Below are 20,420 nucleotides of genomic sequence, written 5' to 3'. Positions count from 1 at the left end.
TACAGCCGTATTAATAATTTCTTTTAAATTATTACTTTTAAAACTAACAGTTGTTTTTCACTATTTCTCGCATCAACCTGGGACCAATAATACAAAATATGTAATACAAAATATGTAACTCCCAGCTTCAGCACAAAATTGTCCAGTCACGTACCTTTTTCTTTTTGGTAATTTAGTCTCCTTTGGGTTAATTGATCCCGGAAATTAAATTAAGAAAAAACATAATAGAAACAACATTTTCATTATTAATGTGACAATATTTGTATTTTAAGTCGTTATAATGTCAAGATATTTATTTCTATATGTTGACCATTAACTTATATTTCCTTGTTGAAATGTGATTCCCTTATGTCCGGGTTTAGAGTATCACTAAATACAATTTCAGGATGCCTTTTATTGTCATTGTGACAGTATGGGTGTTGACAGGTAATTCATGGTCGGGCATTTTAAAAGGCATTAAATACATATTCAAATATTAAAGTTAAAGATTGAGGAGATTGTCTCTAATTGCTTTATTTGTACTAAAGTATCTGTTTTTGAGGTGTGTCTCTCTGAAGTGGTTTTGTTGAACTAGGCAGCCCATTAAAAACGGTATTTTTCTGGAATAAGTTGAAAATTGCTTTGTTAACTTGTTGATGTCACAAACCAGCACAAGATACAAATAACTAACACTTTTCAAACTCTTGTTTCTTTACAGTGATTGATAATTTGATAATCAGGCATGCCTTAGTAACACAAAGTAGTTGCAAAGTCATCTTCAATTGTTGTGTAGTTTTCTAAAAAATGCTGTTCTAATACGCTTAATGATCGAAATGTAGCATACAAGTGAATGACGTCACAGGATGCATGTGCATCTTTGAGGCCATGCAGTAATGTTAACCTTCAAGTTTCTGCTAGCCCTAATCATTTGATTTGATGACAAAATTTTTGCTCCACCCATTAAGGATATTATGCTTTGTGGGAAAGTTTGTCAAATGATAGAGTCATTATAAGCGACATGAGGCATGTCATGGTGCAATTAACAAGATTGAAACATCATCTACAATGTACTTATTACACACAGTGTGTAACAGTTTGTCATCGTCATAAATATCCCTTGAATGAGACGACTGCAGTCACAGGTTCATGGCCCTTTTGTAAATATAAAAATTGAATATGAAGGCCAAATTTGTTAACATTTTATTTTGAAAGCGATATATTTTATCAGGACAGTGATATGGCAATATGTTGGTCTCCAAACGTAATTTTATCCAATTGCCAGTAGAGGTCACATGTCTGCCAAATATGTAAGCAATTTAGCAAAGTTAGGACTAAAGGGATCTCATTATATTATACAGGAATCAAGCAGGGTTCCCGCTGGCGATCGCCATTCGTGACAAAATTGCAAAAGTGACGACAACTTTTCAAATTTGGCGAATTTATGGAGACAAGGATATTTTTTTTCTAAATATTTTCTTAAATTGACGTAAGCAGAGCACATGCAGCCTGCATTGATAATCAATTCTGTCACTGTCATAAATCAAGCGCATCTGCTGGTGCGACAACAAATCCGATAATTAGGGCAAGCAGTCACGGCCCAGTCAACACCTCACTAATTATTGCGGAAATATATTGCTTTCACGGATTAACAATGCCATCCTTTAACAAGTATGTCTCTTATTAGCAAACAATTTTAAGATTTAGCTCAACAGTTTTGTTGTTGCGTAATTAACGGGTTAGTTTTAAAAATGCAATTTTCGGTTGTCGGAAAGACACGTGATATGCAAATGTCGCAATATGTAATTGCTATAAATGCAGCAATTAAGCAGTTTGAAAAGTGTTAAAAAGATTTACAGAAGTCATTGGGTATGCTTACAAATAAATATAACTACATCCCATTTGATAATAACTTGGCTGGAGTAAAGAGTAGACACTATTTTATTCGGACAGTATGGCCTTAGTTTGACAATGTATATTTCTTTAAAGTTTCCATTTAATTTAAGTTTATCTCATAATTTCATAATTGTATTCTTTAATTCTATGACACTTTTGTATGCAGGCATTTGATTGAAATCAACATACAAAAATGTATATGTATATGTCGCTTTTTTGGCAATGTTTCTTTTTTTTTAATTTATATACTTGTCCATATATTTTATCAATAGAATAACAATAACAATATCTTGTGCTTCATGTACAACAATATTATATTATGTTCTGCACGACAATGTGCTAATTAAATGCAATTTAAGGCTCTTAAAATGCTTAAAACCCATGAGCTTCATGGGGCTTCGCCCCGTCGGAACCCCCACAAGGGCGCTGCCCTTGACCCTTTCGCGGCCCCCTTACCCCCCCCCCCCCCCCCCCCCCCCCGCGAAAAAGTGGCGACAACTTTTTAGAACCCAGGGGGAACCCTGATCAAGTTTACTACTGTTAATTATGATATAATATCAAATCAGTTTATTATAACATGAATGTTTATAAAACAATTTGTTAAAGTTTTATTTACAATTTTTAAAAATAATAAAATAAATATTTTTTACTATAAAAATTACTGAATGATTATAATTTATTTATTTTCAGTTGGTGCTGTTATATCAGAATCTACAGGTAATTACATGTTATTTGAAAATTCTACCTAGTAATTATAAACGATTCACACTTAAAATACAGGTAAGAAAAAGGTTGACCCAAACTAAGGAACAAATCATCATGAGTATAAAACGTTGCTGTTGTTTGACTATTGCCAACTTGCTTGCAAGATAAAAATTATTGATGCATTCATTACAAAACTGTGTATGGTACATTTCATATTTTGTTCCTATATGATGAATTCAAGGACTGTAAAGTTTGTGGACTCACTGGGTTAGTAGTCGAAATTAACACAAGCCCACAAGCTCTGCTTATCTGCGCTTGCTTAAGTTCTGAATTATATATAGTAGGGCTTGTTCAAGGGTTTGTTAAAAAATTTGATGCCAATAAGCAAGAGTATAAGAATTCGGGCTTGTTCATCCAAAAGTTTAATTTAGATGACTGCTGGGTGAAATTGCATAATGTATACCACAAATTGTAAATGTAAACAATATAAGAATTGTTGGTCATAATTTTGTGATGAACTTTAAAGAAGTATTAAATAATTCCATTAAAAACTATAGATCGGAAGTCTCTCTGTGTGCAAACATGTTTATTGGCACAGAGCACTTTGACAACACAGCAAGAAGTAAACATGTTTTTTATTGCAAAAATGGTAACCAGCTTATGTTATTTTGCAAACATCAGATCTACATTGTGATGGGGATAGGATTGTAGAGCTACAGGAAGACCATGGGCTTATCAGTTCAACACAAGCTAACCTCACCAACACCCATCTCTGCCAGCTATGGAGAATACAGGCACCATATGGAAGCAGTATTACTATAAGGTTGGCATCATAATATACAGTTATTAATTAACAGTCCTTTTGCACTTTGTTTAATTAAAAGTTTGTATCTTTCCATTATCTTCAGGAAACTAAGAGAGAATTATCTTATCTTTACATCAAATTTATCCTTTATTTCATAACAAAAATAGGTTTGTTTTGCATTTACCTACTGACCCTTCTCTTTAATGCTGGGCAATTAGTTTGTTTGATTTGAATAACCAGTGACTGATAGGTACCACAGGGAAATGCAGCATTTAAACCAAACATGAATGGTTATCTGACATGAAATGAGAAGAACTAGTACAAAATATAAAAATTTAAAAACCCCTACCTACCAACCCATATTTTTATCAAGCTGTAACTGGAAACAAATCTATTTTGTTTTGGCCAACGTAGGGATGTTTAAATGATACACATTTGGCACATCCATAAGGACTTGTAATGTATATAATACTACTAACGAGCATTTGTTTCTATTTTAGGATTCAACACTTCTTTGGGAAGAGCGCCTGCGAGTCTGGCTACAACCTTTACCTAGGACCAATGCCAGAGTACTTTGTGTGTAACCAGTCTGCAGGGTTTGACCACACTAGCACTCCAATCTTGTACCAGTCTATCCGTGATCATGTCTGGGTCCGGTATACAAGGGACAACAAGACTGACCATATTGCTCCATCTTTTAACTTGGAATTTGTCACAAGTGAGTCACAAGGAAGAAAATATTTGTACTATTAAGTTGATATAAATACTTGGAGTACAGAACATACTCTTCAATTTGTTAAAAATATGTTGAAAATGAAGCCAATTTTTCCGCAGGTGAGAGTGAGAAGTGTCAGTACCGATGTTCAGACGGTGCATGCTACATGGAGGCCTGGAGGTGTAACTACATCGCAGAGTGCAGGGACATGGAAGATGAGCTCAATTGTGACCTGCCTTATTCCACAGCCACAGGTATAGAACACAGGTTTCTCACTTTTTGAGGTCCCTGTCCCTTGTCTTTATAGCCTTTTGCTTTTAGATGAAAATTTTAGCAAAATCAAATGAACGCCTTTTATAAATGTGCTATTAGACTTTTGTTTTCAGATAAACAACTTTATAGCTCTAGGTGAACTATTGTGGTTGGTGTTTGTCCAGCGTAAACAATTGCTTTAAACAACACCTCTACTGCCTGATGAAACTTTCAAACCCTTTCAAATTTGTTGAAGAAAATGAATTCCATTCAAAACTCTTGTTGCCATGACAACCGAAAGGAAAAACTTCATAATATTCTTGACAAAACAAAGAGGTCTAAGGCTTAGATTTTGTGTGTGTTACATTGTCTAGTGGTCTACAAAGTTTGTTCAAATTATGGCCCTGGAGTCAAAACCCTGGCTGACAATTTTCTTTCATATTTATATAGGAAAAACTTCTTGTTTGAAACTGCTAGGCCCTGACCATTGATAATTTGTATGTAGCATCATGTAGTAGTCCACCATCAAGTTTGTTAAAATTATTCCCTTGGACCAACTTCCTGTTTTTCCGAAAACATTTCCTTGAATACTCTTAAAGTCAAATTTATTGAAATTTAACAGGATGGCTTGGGTGACCATCTACGAAAATACAACAAGGAGTCTTGATTGACCTTTAACAACAACAAAAAATGGCTGACTATCTGTTATACATTTTAAAAATCTCTCTGAAGTACACTTTTTCTTCAGTTGTATTTTAGATACAGGAAACTTAATTTCACATACTTAAGCTTCTAGAAATTCTGAAAAACTGTTCCACAGTATGTGTACTGGTTGAGAAGCAGTTTCCGACGGAAAGCAGTTTCCGACAAATCGCTTTTTCGCGTACTTTCTTTAGATCTTCATAAAGAAGGTACTGTAATTCAACAATGTGGTAACTAGGTTATCAAAAGTTGAAATTCTTACCGAGACACGTAAGTAACTTTTATTATTATTTAATGTTTAATGTTTATTTATCATTTTGTACACAAACTTGCACGTGGGGGATCAGCACGCGCCGCGTAATGCGCATGCGTGTGAACCTAATTTGCATATCTATGAATAGCTACAAGGTTTTCCTTAATTGACTTATACAAACGATGATCATTGTGTACATATTTGTGAACACTGGTGTCATGCTTGTTTCGCACCTACATTCACTTAAATGTATACAAACAAAAGTTTATATCAGAAATGAATCAAAATATCATTGATATTCAGTGTCAGCCTGATTTCGAGTATGAATTGACTGTCGTATATTTTAAGGTTTAAATTTTTCGTAAATCCTGAAAAATTAAATAATATTTCTCTTATTAAAGTCTTATATTTAGTATATCAAATAAACGGATAATAAAAACACACAATAGGCACATAAATCCGCCCCGCATTCGATTTGTCGGAAACTGCTTCTCATCACAAGCTAATCAGAACAGTGCAAGTACCCTCTTTGCGCCCCTATTAGATACACTATGTGTGACGTCACACATGTGAAAAATATATCGACAATAGCAGCTTGAGCTGTAGTTATCTTAAATGTGAACAATTTTAGTAGGTATTTAAACACGTATAAATAATTCAATAAAAACGTATAAAAACTGTCGGAAACTGCTTCTCAACCAGTATGGTTTAGATTTAGGTTTTTTGGTATGTACTGATCTTAGAAAGTAGGTGTTTGGTAAGTAGTGATCTTAGACTATATCTTTGTCAATTTCAAATAATCTCAACTCCATACTGGGGCGCAGAGCCAACTTATCACCTACTTTATGTCAACTGGGCGTATTACCCAACTAATGTTTAAAGGCTGTGTTTTTCTTCTCATCTCAGGTGAGCCATTCAGGGCCATTAAAGCCCTCTTGTTTAAATCTGAAAATCTTTTTTCAGTCTCAGATTTTTTTATTACCAATGAGGGTAATTTGATATAAGGGCAATGTTATTGTTTTAAAGCACTATGTCTCTTGCTTTGTGTTTGTTCAGCATTGATATTTGTGCCTTTAGACCACATTCTAGTTTAATTTTAGAGACACTATTTTCCACGTAATGCTTGAACTACATGTACTTTGTTACACTTTCCAGAGAAGCCTGTCGGTGGGCTTTTCAATGTTATTAGTCCACAGACCCCGCCTCCCCAGCATGGCTACCAGGTGTGTGTGAAGTGTTTTATCTTAAAGATCCAACGTTACACATGCGTCCCCACGGCCATGTTGTGTGATGGAAATATTGACTGCATCAACGAGGCCGATGAACACAACAACTGTGGTAGGTCAACAAGTTTAGAGGGTATCTTATTCTGAAATATTTATTTACATATTCGAAAGGAATATTTCTTATATGTGGATTATACGGAAATATATCAAAGCTAACACTGGTCAATATGGGCCACTGGAGCACCTAAATTTTCAATGTGATTAGCGAGTAAACAAATTTCTTGGTAAGGCCCATTTCATTACATAGTAAATAAATAGTTACTCATTAAGTATAAGATTAAGTTTACAATATGCTTGTGATTCACAGTGAGATCTAGTGAAATGTGATGGGCGCTCAGACTCTAAAAAACGTTTGTGAAATTTTGTTATTAATGTTCTTGTTAGGAACCCCTTTTTGCCCAGAAATTGATGTGTTTTTCTTTAATTACTACAGAAAAACTGAATAAGTTCAAATGAAATTTTACATTGAAAAAGTTCAGCTCTTGATCTAGAAATCAGCAAATTAAGATTTTTAATGAAGGTTTATTTAAGAACAATATCATGTGACAAACATACCCATTAAAATCCACTGAAATGACCAATAAAAATTCACTAACTAGAAAATGTTACTTTTTAAAAACAAATCTTAAACAATTGCCTACAATAACTACGGTACTATCTATTTTCTAAGATTCTGAACATTTTGCTCTGTTAAAACAAATATGCAGGGGAAATATTTTCCATTTTGTTGAAATGTTAAAAATGGATATTCCCCGCTGAAAGGAACAGACTGCAAGCTGGTCCAATTTCAATATTGATGATAAGTTTATTATTTTCAGAGAAAAATGTTAATTTCCCAATTGAGCTTCATTTGAACAGAGAATATCATTTGTATGATATTCAATCAAATTTAAATTGTTTAACATGGGTTTTACAGTGTGGGTGAATAATTTGTACGGGCAAACAGTGTTCCCTAACCAATAAAATAAATGTTTTCCATCAGATCACCAGTGTGGTTATGGGGAGATCTACTGTTACCAGCCAGGACTACAAAAATACAGCTGTCTTCACAACACACTAAAATGTGATGGGCACGCAGACTGTAAACACCAGGAGGATGAAGACCCTAGTATCTGCTGTAAGTGGGTGATGGTGTTTTATCAGTATGATCTGATGGGATAGGGATGAGGGTGATCTAGTCAGCAAGTATTTGTTCCATGTGATTGGATTAAAAAAGAAATGATTGCAATGCATTTTTATTATAAATATACCGATAGCAATTATTGCCTTCTTATAAAGCACAATACTTCACCAAAATGATGATATCACTTTTTCATCCGCAAAACTCATTTTCCTCACAAATAGTGAATTATTGGCTGATTTAAACCTTTGAAGTTTTGGCTGAATGTTTTCATTAGTTGTGAAGAACATCAATATGATGGAAGTGATGTCTATGTCATAACGGCATGTCATCAAGCATGCTCTATACGTCAGTGACAATTGATACATGTAGTATTTAAGTAAGTTACGATATTGTAGATGCTCATTCACTTGTGTTTGGTCATAGCATCGCTCCTGTCATTGAAAGAAAAAGAAATGGTAAATAATTAATGTCACTAAAATAAATGAATAAATGATTGAAAATAATTGCGTATTATTTGATGATCAGTGTCAGATTCTTTTTATCACATTTTTCCAGTAAAAAAAGCAAAAAATGACCAACCTATTTCACCAGTCCTGCTCTAGTGATGAGCCCAATACCACAAAGCAATGCCATTTCCCGAATTGTATTGCAGAAATGTAGTACCTGGAACTATTTAAAATCACAGATACTTCTGATCATTTTAAATTTGTTTATAAGTAGAATTCATACTAAGATGATATCAAGTAAGAGTTACAACAAAATAAGCCGTAAGCCGGTAACAAGGCTTGCCGAGTTACCGGCCACGCATGCCCGAGGGTCGGATTTTTCGATCCGGACCGGAAAAACATGATTGATATTTTTTCTTGCATATTTTAATTTATCAATTTGTGGAAAAAATGACGTAGAAAACGAACTTTGGTACAATTACACCAAAAAGCGCGTGCGACGTTGTTTACTGACGTCATAGAGCGCAGAAATTTTAAATAACTAAAAATAGCGTTTTTTTTATGATTATTTATTTTCAATTTGAATTAAAAGTCTTGCAAACATATATATTTGATTGCGCTTTATTGAAATGGCATAATATATTTTTCATAAACCATACAATAAAAGAAATAAGAAGTGGCGCGTTGATGCGCATGACTCATCTTACATGGGGTATGTAAGATGGGTTTTTCCAGCACTGGTCACATGACCGGAAACACACGTCGGGTATGCAAGAAAGAATCATACGTGATGGCTATTTAAACCTGAAAACAATGTATAGCATGTGCTTAATTGTATTATTTGGAGAAATTGCCTTAGCCCCCACAAAATATGAACTAGAAAATTTATTTGGGGAATGATGTAACTTTTAAATTTGAAGAAAAATTTATGATTTCAAGGACATTTTCAGAATAATAGACTCATATTAAAGGATAAACTATGCAGAGAAAACACCTAATCATTACCACATCTGTTAGTAGAAAGTAATCTGTATTTCAGCATCAAGCTTGTGTAACCGTCGTCTAGAGGAAAGAATCGGCTGGTTTTCCTCCCCTCACTTTCCAGATCGATATCTGCCCAACTCCAACTGCTCATGGGTCATCCACCAGCTGGTAGGGAAAACCTTTTATTTTGGAGTTTTATTTAATGGCTTCTCTGTTTCATGGGAAAACATTTTGGAATTGTCAGCAAGCATAAGCATGGTCATAGGAAGAGTAGCTCCCATAGCTTTAATACTGGCAAAACTTCAGAAACTATTAAAGATATTCACAGAAAATATCGTATACATGTACAAGAAAAGTTACTCTTTTAGGGAGCTCCAATGAGCTCTAAAATCCAGTTGCGAAAAGTGATGTTTGACCTTGACATGTCTGACCACACATCAGTGACTATCTACGATGGGCCGGACTTTACCTACGATGAGATAGGAACGTTCACAAGCCAGGTTCCCCCACCCGCTGTCATCGTTAGCACATCCTCATGGCTTAACATTGTGTTCAAGTCTGGAAACCTTCCATTACTCGCCAAAGGATTTAATTTCACCTATCAGATGAAAGGTGACTGATTTTTTTATTTAAGTTTATACATGTCATTTCTGGATGTTTTACTGCATGATTGATTGTTTTTAGCTCGACTATTCGAAGAATGGGTGGGCTATACTACTCGCCCCAGTGTCGTCATTCGGTTAAAGTTTTAGGGCAAGTTGGGATTTTCACTTATAAGTCCAAAACCCTACATTCAATTGACTTAATACTTCACGCAGTTGTTCAGGGTCATCACATGATGAGGTTAGATAACTCCATATTATTCTTTACACAGATTATGGCCCCTGATTGACTATGGAACTTCGGTTAAAGTTTTAGGGCAAGTTGGAATATTTATTAATAACTTCTATATCCTTTGTTCAATTGACTTAATACTTCACACAGTTGTTCAGGACCATCACACAATGAGGTTACATAACTCCATATTATCCTAAATACAAGTTATGGCCCCTGATTGTCTTAGGTTAAAGTTTTAAGGCAGGTTAAAGTTTTAGGGCAAGTTGGAATTTTCACGTAAAACTCCTATACCATTCATTCAATTGACTTAATACTTAACACAGATGTTCAGAGCCATCACATAATGAGGTTAGATAACTGCATATTATCTTTTATACAAATTATGGCCCCTGATTGACTATGGAACTTAGGTTAAAGTTTTAGGGCAGGTTGGGATATTGTTTAATAACTTTTATACCCTTCATTCAATTGACTTAATACTTCACACAATTGTTCAGGACCATCACCCAATGAGGTTACATAACTCCATATCCTTATTACAAGTTATGGCCCCTGATTGACTTAGGTTAAAGTTTTAGGCAAGTAAAAGTTAAGGGGAAGTTGGGATTTTAATAAAAAAAACTTCTATACCGTTCATTAAATGCACTAAACAAAATTAAAAATTATTTACGACCATCTTACAACAAGAAACAACAAGAAACATAACTCTGTTTTAAGCCCAAATACAAATTGTGGTTCTTGAATTTTTTTGATATTTTTTTCTTTAATTTCCTTTGAAAGGCATATTTGTATATTCTTAACCACATTTTCATAATGGGAAATCAAGTTATTTGAATGACTTGCATCATTGTTTTGGCGGGCTGGTGGGAGGGCAGCATCAAAGTCACCTTATGTATCGAATGATTTTAGTTAGGTTTGACATAAAGAGACCAAACTTGGTATTATTTCATCGTTATTGTATTCTAAGTCAAAGCGGCGTAGTCGAGCGCGCTGTCTTACGACGGCTCTTGTTTATTGAGGTTAAAACAACACACCTAATATACACTAAAGTACACATACTAAAGTAGGTTAAATGTTGACATTAGAATATAGCTTAAAACTACTTTAAAATATACCATAGAAACGATGTACAAAATGCTCAACTTAAGTTTAGTGTGTAATAACGGGGATGGCCTATGAAAGTATGAGTTATAAGATTATATATGTTAATGTTTTTGTTGTCTGGTGAAAACATGGTTAGGATTTTAATGCAAAGGTAAAGAACAGTATTTCCCCATTGTAATAGTTGAAGGGGTCAGGATAATGCTGTTTTCCCTCTATTTTTAACAGAAGTGTATTCTTAGTACTTTATTCTTCAATGATGCAATTTGATTTACGGTATGTTTAGGACTGTTCAATGTTACGACTTGGTCGACCAATTATTGAACACAAAGACATGCCTGCCTACCCAGCATGAATGTTATGACTGTGTCCACCAGTTATTGATTATTTAACACAGACATGCCAGCCAGCACAGCACAAGGGTAGAGACTTGGTCCACCAGTTATTGATTATTTAACACAGACATGCCTGCCAACACAGCACAAGGGTAGGGACTTGGTCCTCATAGATTTACAAAATTGTAGCAATAGCAATATAAGTATAATTACTGATTACTGAACACAGGGACATGCCTGCCAACCCAGCACGAATGTTTCGGGGAAAGTGAGTGTTACGACCAGGCCCACCAACATTGTAATGGCGTGTGGGACTGTCCTCTCAAGGGTTCTGATGAATTGGACTGTGGTATGACATTTCTTAAAATCTAAACTCTATCAACTGGAAACTTACTGTAAGTGTGGTACCATGGAATTTTGGCCGATAGACAAAAGCCATCAGAGAAAATCACTGTTTCCTTTGGAATAAAGTAAATAAATATTTCATTTACTCATTTTAAGTTTGTCTGTCTTTGAAAATTGGTACATATGTTGCCAGAACCAAAATGCACATGTACAGCAAGACACATAACTCTGGTTTTAATAATTGATGAATTCTGCCCTTTTTTCAACTGTAAATAACTGAGCAGTGATGATCTTCCCTCCACGCCAATCCTGTTATTAAACATTGACATTGAGCCATGATTGTGGGATGTGACATATTATTTCAATTGAAATTTTGATCAAACCTGAAATAAGTCTGGCTATACATAACAGTATATGACTGCTGGCTATATATAACAGTATATGACTGCTGGCTATATATAACAGTATATGCCTGCTGGCTATACATAACAGTATATGACTGCTGGCTATATATAACAGTATATGACTGCTGGCTATACATAACAGTATATGACTGCTGGCTATATTGTAACAGTATATGACTGCTGGCTATATTATAACAGTATATGACTGCTGGCTATATTGTAACAGTATATGCCTGCTGGCTATATTATAACAGTATATGACTGCTGGCTATATTATAACAGTATATGCCTGCTGGCTATATTATAACAGTATATGACTGCTGGCTATATTATAACGGTATATGACTGCTGGCTATATTATAACAGTATATGACTGCTGGCTATATTATAACGGTATATGCCTGCTGGCTATATTATAACAGTATATGACTGCTGGCTATATTATAACAGTATATGACTGCTGGCTATATTATAACAGTATATGACTGCTGGCTATATTATAACGGTATATGCCTGCTGGCTATATTATAACAGTATATGCCTGCTGGCTATATTATAACAGTATATGACTGCTGGCTATATTATAACAGTTTATGACTGCTGGCTATATTGTAACAGTATATGACTGCTGGCTATATTGTAACAGTATATGCCTGCTGGCTATATTATAACAGTATATGCCTGCTGGCTATATTATAACAGTATATGCCTGCTGGCTATATTGTAACAGTATATGACTGCTGGCTATATTATAACAGTATATGACTGCTGGCTATATTGTAACAGTATATGCCTGCTGGCTATATTATAACAGTATATGACTGCTGGCTATATTATAACAGTATATGCCTGCTGGCTATATTATAACAGTATATGACTGCTGGCTATATTATAACAGTATATGACTGCTGGCTATATTATAACAGTATATGACTGCTGGCTATATTATAACGGTATATGCCTGCTGGCTATATTATAACAGTATATGACTGCTGGCTATATTGTAACAGTATATGACTGCTGGCTATATTATAACAGTATATGACTGCTGGCTATATTGTAACAGTATATGACTGCTGGCTATATTATAACAGTATATGCCTGCTGGCTATATTATAACAGTATATGACTGCTGGCTATATTATAACAGTATATGTCTGCCAGAAGAGTTGTGGTAGTCTTCCTCTTCAATAATATTTTTGATCAACATCTTCATTTGTTAGAATTATATATAGAATGGCAGTGTTAAGGTCAAATTGTAATGGATTTTAAGTTGCATAAATTTGTTAAGGATAAGAAGAGTAATGGAAAAGAAATGAGTTCCTATATGTAAGTTATATTATGGATGCTATCATTCAGTTTTATACAAAGAGTTTTAAATCATGATTTTTTTCAGACACATGCAAACCTGATTATTATTTCTGTGGAATCATCAGTCAGTGCTACCACCCCTCTGAAAGATGTAACGGAATAGCCAAGTGCCAAAACTATGCGGATGAAAACAACTGTTGTAAGTACATAGAATTCATTTGTATTCCAATGCAAGTGTAGACAGCATGTATATTTCTTTGAGACTGTGTGTAGTACTATTTGACCCAATTCATTACCAATTATAAGAGTTTTAATTTTTTTTGATATGCCTATAAATTCTTTTTTCCATATCCAACAGTGATAAAACAGGAAGGGTTATTGAAAAATCTGTATCAGGCTACTTTTGTTTACAAAACCTGTATGAGCATAGAAGCATGAAAGTGTTGAAAACTTTTTGCCACCTTGATGTTTATTCAAGATTTTTACAATATAAACTTGGTATTCAAAGATATTTTTTCATGACATATTATATTTCCTTTTTTTTCTAGGTCCAACTAGTAGAAACAGGCAATTGTTAGCATCCCCTTGCAAGTTCTCTTAAAATGGTACCTCCCATATTTCAGCTCCAACCCAGTGTGGTAGTCAGAATGGCACGTTCCTGTGCCGGAATGGTCGATGTATCTACCAGAACTGGACATGTGATCACCATGATGACTGCGGAGATGGCAGCGATGAAGAGGAGTGTCCGCGTAAGTGAAACTTTGTTTTAATTACTGTTTTTCTTGTGTATCTTTTTTATGCCATTCTTGTCTTTTGGCATGTACTGATTTTGACATTGCAATTCCAGTAAAATTACATTTTCATTGATTTTTTTTGCTATGGATTAGACTGGTCCTGATTTTGAGTTATTGATTACTGTAAATGATACCATATGATTGATGAGTAAAATATTTATATAATGTATTCAAAAGGTATTGGTAAATAAGTGAGAGTTGACATAGGTGTCTGCCTTGACCGAAGAGGTTGTGGGTTTGATTCCCACCAAGGGTACTTTCTCATGGCCTCTATAAATGGACACCAGTACTTATTTCTACCCTGAAAATAATCTCAACTGCTTCAAGTAAGGCTTTCATCACAGTCAAGCTAAAATAAATTTATATGATGAATGGTATTGAGCAAAAATCTAACCTTGAATGTTTTATCTAGGTGTGGTAACAACCAAGCGGGTGATAATTGCAGCCATCTGTGGGTCCATGATCTGTGCACTGTTACTAGTGATCCTAGTGGGCTGTTCCTGCAAGCTGTACTCTCTCCGAGCCATTGACATCTCCCCCCATCACAGGATAGAAAATCCCATGGGACGACTATACGCCGAGCTTGTGAGACGACGTGCCCCACCTCCCTACCATGAGGCAATGTTGACCTCAAGGAATTTTGACGAGGTGCAACAAGAATATTTAGATCAGCTGAGAAATTCTAGTAGAAGATCCAGACGAAGTGGTAGAGGAAATAGAAGAAGGTCTAGGAACCAGCCAACTAGAGATAATCCAGATGCTGGCTTAGTGGACCAAAATGATGCAGATAGCAATAACAATGGGGATAGAAATGGCAACCATATTATTCATGAAAATGGCCCACAGCTGATTGTGATTGATGAGGAAAATCTGAATGAGAATAATATAGATGTTACAGACTCTTCGTCTACAACTCACTTACTGCCCTCTGAAAGTGAATCTGACTCATCTGACACTGAAAATGACCTTGATGTTGATAACGGTATTCAAGGTCAAGGTTACTCTGCTGAAGGGCATGAAATGGTGGAAATGAATGACACAAATGCTGCTGTTGATGATGACGATGAGAATATTTTAGTGAGTGAGAGGTTATCAGCACAGTGGGAGAGAGTGAGTGAGAGTGAGGAAGAATCAGATGATGTTTGTATACTTGGAGATCCTTTACATAGAAATGAACTTGACAGGGGTCTAAGGCACCAAAGTCACTGTGATAATGCCAGTTTAGACACTGATGCTAGTGCTTCCATAACGAGTGGGGAAAACCAAGATGGCTCACCGACAGACCTGATGGTGAAAGACAGCAGTGATGATGATGACGATGATTCCTCGGACTCTGATAATGATGACCATGACAATTCCAGGAATTCGACTCCTAAACCAGACACTCGTCACACAAATCCCCTTATATCTGTCCCTTCTGGATCAATGCTGATGAGGAATATCTCACGCAACTCCTTGGATTCCATTGGTTCCGAGACATTCAGTGAAAATGATGTCCCTATGCAGCCAATGGACCAAACTTCTCACTCTTAGAATCACTGTTTTCTGTTTACTGGTTAGGGACCATTTTACCCATACCAATTATTCGCCTATCTTGTTAATCCTGTGTTTAACAATTGCATTATTATTTGTTGTTTTTTATACAAATGAAAGTGTGTGTTTAAATGAAGTTTCAAGACAGAAAAAATTTCCTTGAAAACCAGCAATTTATCCTCAAAATTGAAATTGCACCAGGTTGTGCCATATTTTTTGGGGGGATTATCAAATCTTTTTTACACAACAGAATGGAGTATATTTCATCCAAAATTACTCATTAAAAATAGCAACATGTTCAGATTTATAGGAAATAAAAAGAAATAAAATATGTAATTGTTTAGTTGAAAACATTTTTTTGATATATATTTTTAGATAGTGGGGGAATTATCGGTACAGTTCACTGTTGCTTCACTGGATTTCAATGAGCATGTTAAGCATGTGAACTTGTGTTAGAAATAAGCATTCACCATAACTTTTAGCATACTCTTACCTCTTATCCATTTCCAGGCAAGAAGGTGTCCCTGACCAGTAATATAATTATTATAATATAAAAACTAACACTTCAGTTGCCACTTCCCATGGTTACTTGTTCTTTATCATAATGCATAGAAATATTTTTTTATTCATAAAGCATTTTTGACTTGTTATTAGAAAAAAAAATAAGATTTTACAAGAACTTTTTTCTGATATATAATCTAAGATGTATTTCACCCTAAAATTGCTTTGTGAATACCGCCCCTGAATGTTTTATTTTTGTTACCTTATCCTACAAATCATGGTAATGCTGTTCACAGGTTAAAAGTCATTTTTAGCCCGTCTGTATTTTTCAAGAAAAAAAGTGTCATTTTCATCGGTGTCTTAAAGTGTGGCTATAACTTACAATCTTTTAAGATATTCGAATGAAACTAGGTACACATGTTGTTAGTGACAATGTGCATCTTGGTATAGCACAAGGCCTTGAATAATTGTTCAGTAAAGCCCTTTTTGTGAAAAAACCCTGAACAGATGAGCATTTGGCTTTCTCTGTGTGGCGCTCTTGTTTGTCATCTGTTTTGCCTTGTGTATGTTTTTCCTCTACTAAAGTTACAGCTTTCCATTTGTTTCTTGATTGCACTTGACATGGTTACCAATATGTGTTATAAGATTATATATATTGACATAATTTCTAGTTGTACAAAATAATGTCTTTAGTAATGTTTTATAATTAACATATTTATCTATTGAGACCTAATTTGTTTTAAAGTTAAAATGTTATCATTGTGTTTACGCCTTTGAAGTCCTTCTCTAAAATATTCAGGTCAGTAAAACAAATCTAACATTCCTTTAAATTGATCTGGACATTCTTTCTCTTTCATCATGTAAATGTTTCAAATATGTGTAGTGGTATATGTGTCCACCTCTCACTCAAGAGGTTCAGGGTTTCATACCACCAGGGCATCTTTCTCATGGCTTTCACAATGAACACTTGAACTGATTGTACAGGAAATCATTCGGAGCATTGGCTTTCATCACAATCATGTTAAAGGAAATTAAATTGGATAAAGTAATGTAAATTATTTATATCATACTTGCCAACATTTTGAAGATTTATAAATCTCATCATATCAATATGCATTTAACCATCATATCCTCAGATGGTCAAAAACTTCTATATTCAAAACATGCCATGAATGTGAACTTTTATGTGTAAAATATGGGGATTTTTTACCCGTAACATTGTTATGTGATGTTTTATATGTACATGCCCTTACAGTTTTTCTAATGGAAAGGACATGACTTCATGCCCTTAACAAAATGTATGGCTTTATGCTTTCCAGTGGTTTATACAGATTTATCGAACAGTATAAATATCAATTTGGTATTTTTCACCATTTTGCAATTTTGGCCTGCACTCACTTACAAACTCGCACAGGACTGGGACATAATTTTAACCATGTCATTTCTGAAACCATGTTACTTGTGCATGTAGTTTGACACATTTTTGATTAAATGAATGCAATTAAATGTCTAAATACCAGTATTGGGCATATGATACCAAGAAAAATTGCTTCAGTGCAAGATCGCAATATATTTCACCTACTGAACACCAAAAAATGAATATTTCACTTGTGGCTATCCAGTGACACATGTATGTTTTTTTTGATGCTCACTTGATGAATTATATTACATTATGATACTGAAACAAATAATTATCCTCTATTTCTTTATCTTTTGTGTTGCTAACTAATTATTGATATCAATAGGCCAAAGTGATTGTAAAGAATCATGTTCCTACATATTAACATTTCTTCTTATTGTTTATTCAATGTGTTTTATACAAGATCATAGATTTAATTCGCAAAAATCAGAATGGCTCTTACATCAAACTTCCCTTTGTTGTACAGTAATTTAGTTCTTCAAGGGAGATCACTGTGAATGAGATTGGATTAACATGCATATCACTCTATGTTGAAAAAAAAATAGAATGAAAAGTAGATGTACACATCTGGTAGAACTAAATGACAGCTGTGGTTACTGTTAAAACAATTCAAACTTTTTATGAACAAATTCTTATCAAATGTACCACTATGGTGTCGTAGAGCAGAAACTAGAGCAGTTATAAATGAAAACAACCTGAAAGAAATAACTAGTTTTCCCCCACTGTGTTTTGTTTAGCCCATCTTGTTACAATGTACATGTTTTATTTTGTTGTCTTGTTTGTTTATATACTTTACTATGTTTATTATTACTATTTTATCAAATTGCTTGGAATATACCCAAGTGCTCAAATGTGTTACCTTCATGATTAAACAGTGCTTTAAAAAAATTGGTCTGTTTGCTTATATCATTTTTTAGCTGACCTGAACACTTACGGTACTTGGGTTAGCCCATAGGATTGATATGTATGTTGAGACCTTTCAATTAGCACCACGTATAGCAGTCAGATCACGTGCCACAATTTAAACAGTATAATACAGGACACTAAAGTAGACAGCCAGGCACAGGTACTTGACACATCGTCTAAGGGTTTTATTAATGTTAATTCTATTTAGATTGGATTGTATTATGAAAGAAGACAGCCAGGCACAGGTACTTGACATATCGTCTAAGGGTTTTATTAATGTTAATTCTATTTAGATTGGATTGTATTATGAAAGAAGACAGCCAGGCACAGGTACTTGACACGCCGTCTAAGGGTTTTATTAATGTTAATTCTATTTAGATTGAATTGTATTTTGAAAGTAGACAGCCAGGCACAGGTACTTGACACATCGTCTAAGGGTTTTATTAATGTTAATTCTATTTAGATTGGATTGTATTTTGAAAGAAGACAGCCAGGCACAGGTACTTGACACATCGTCTAAGGGTTTTATTAATGTTAATTCTATTTAGATTGGATTGTATTATGAAAGAAGACAGCCAGGCACAGGTACTTGACACATCGTCTAAGGGTTTTATTAATGTTAATTCTATTTAGATTGGATTGTATTTTGAAAGAAGACAGCCAGGCACAGGTACTTGACACATCGTCTAAGGGTTTTATTAATGTTAATTCTATTTAGATTGGATTGTATTATGAAAGAAGACAGCCAGGCACAGGTACTTGACACATCGTCTAATGGTTTTATTAATGTTAATTCTATTTAGATTGGATTGTATTTTGAAAGAAGACAGCCAGGCACAGGTACTTGACACATCGTCTAAGGGTTTTATTAATGTTAATTCTATTTAGATTGGATTGTATTATGAAAGAAGACAGCCAGGCACAGGTACTTGACACATCGTCTAAGGGTTTTATTAATGTTAATTCTATTTAGATTGGATTGTATTATGAAAGAAGACAGCCAGGCACAGGTACTTGACAGATCGTCTAAGGGTTTTATTAATGTTAATTCTATTTAGATTGGATTGTATTTTGAAAGAAGACAGCCAGGCACAGGTACTTGACACATCGTCTAAGGGTTTTATTAATGTTAATTCTATTTAGATTGGATTGCATTTTGAAAGTAGACAGCCAGGCACAGGTACTTGACAGATCGTCTAAGGGTTTTATTAATGTTAATTCTATTTAGATTGGATTGTATTTTGAAAGTAGACAGCCAGGCACAGGTACTTGACAGATCGTCTAAGGGTTTTATTAATGTTAATTCTATTTAGATTGGATTGTATTTTGAAAGAAGACAGCCAGGCACAGGTACTTGACACATCGTCTAAGGGTTTTATTAATGTTAATTCTATTTAGATTGGATTGTATTTTGAAAGTAGACAGCCAGGCACAGGTACTTGACACGCCGTCTAAGGGTTTTATTAATGTTAATTCTATTTAGATTGAATTGTATTTTAAAAGAAGACAGCCAGGCACAGGTACTTGACACATCGTCTAAGGGTTTTATTAATGTTAATTCTATTTAGATTGGATTGTATTATGAAAGAAGACAGCCAGGCACAGGTACTTGACACACCGTCTAAGGGTTTTATTAATGTTAATTCTATTTAGATTGGATTTTATTATGAAAGAAGACAGCCAGGCACAGGTACTTGACACGCCGTCTAAGGGTTTTATTAATGTTAATTCTATTTAGATTGGATTGTATTTTGAAAGTAGAAAGCCAGGCACAGGTACTTGACACATCG

The 20,420-nt window shown here is 34.6% G+C and overlaps 1 protein-coding gene across 1 annotated transcript; it reads left to right on the top strand.

Annotated features, from left to right (window-relative positions):
• The first annotated feature begins 204 nt into the window (after nucleotides 1–204).
• Nucleotides 205–18,614, top strand: LOC128243377 (low-density lipoprotein receptor-related protein 12-like). The gene is made up of 13 exons (XM_052961130.1): nucleotides 205–426; nucleotides 2,563–2,589; nucleotides 3,259–3,400; nucleotides 3,883–4,100; nucleotides 4,217–4,351; nucleotides 6,460–6,642; nucleotides 7,573–7,707; nucleotides 9,199–9,311; nucleotides 9,512–9,755; nucleotides 11,646–11,765; nucleotides 13,562–13,675; nucleotides 14,100–14,225; nucleotides 14,683–18,614. Exons 1-13 carry the CDS (start codon nucleotides 387–389, stop codon nucleotides 15,801–15,803), a joined length of 2,718 nt encoding a protein of 905 aa, XP_052817090.1. The 5' UTR covers nucleotides 205–386; the 3' UTR covers nucleotides 15,804–18,614.
• Nucleotides 18,615–20,420: the final 1,806 nt, after the last annotated feature.

The sequence above is a fragment of the Mya arenaria genome, chromosome 8 (assembly GCF_026914265.1).
Source record: "Mya arenaria isolate MELC-2E11 chromosome 8, ASM2691426v1".
NCBI lineage: Eukaryota > Metazoa > Mollusca > Bivalvia > Myida > Myidae > Mya > Mya arenaria.
Note: the sequence above shows the minus strand (reverse complement) of the source record. Positions and strands in the feature narration are given on the sequence as shown.

Excerpts from the sequence above, each read along its gene's own strand:
- LOC128243377 (XM_052961130.1), top strand. The coding sequence starts at position 387 with ATGCCTTTTATTGTCATTGTGACAGTATGGGTGTTGACAG. Across the intron at positions 11,766-13,561 it reads TTCTGATGAATTGGACTGTG|ACACATGCAAACCTGATTAT; the intron begins GTATGACATTTC and ends GATTTTTTTCAG. Across the intron at positions 14,226-14,682 it reads CGATGAAGAGGAGTGTCCGC|GTGTGGTAACAACCAAGCGG; the intron begins GTAAGTGAAACT and ends TGTTTTATCTAG.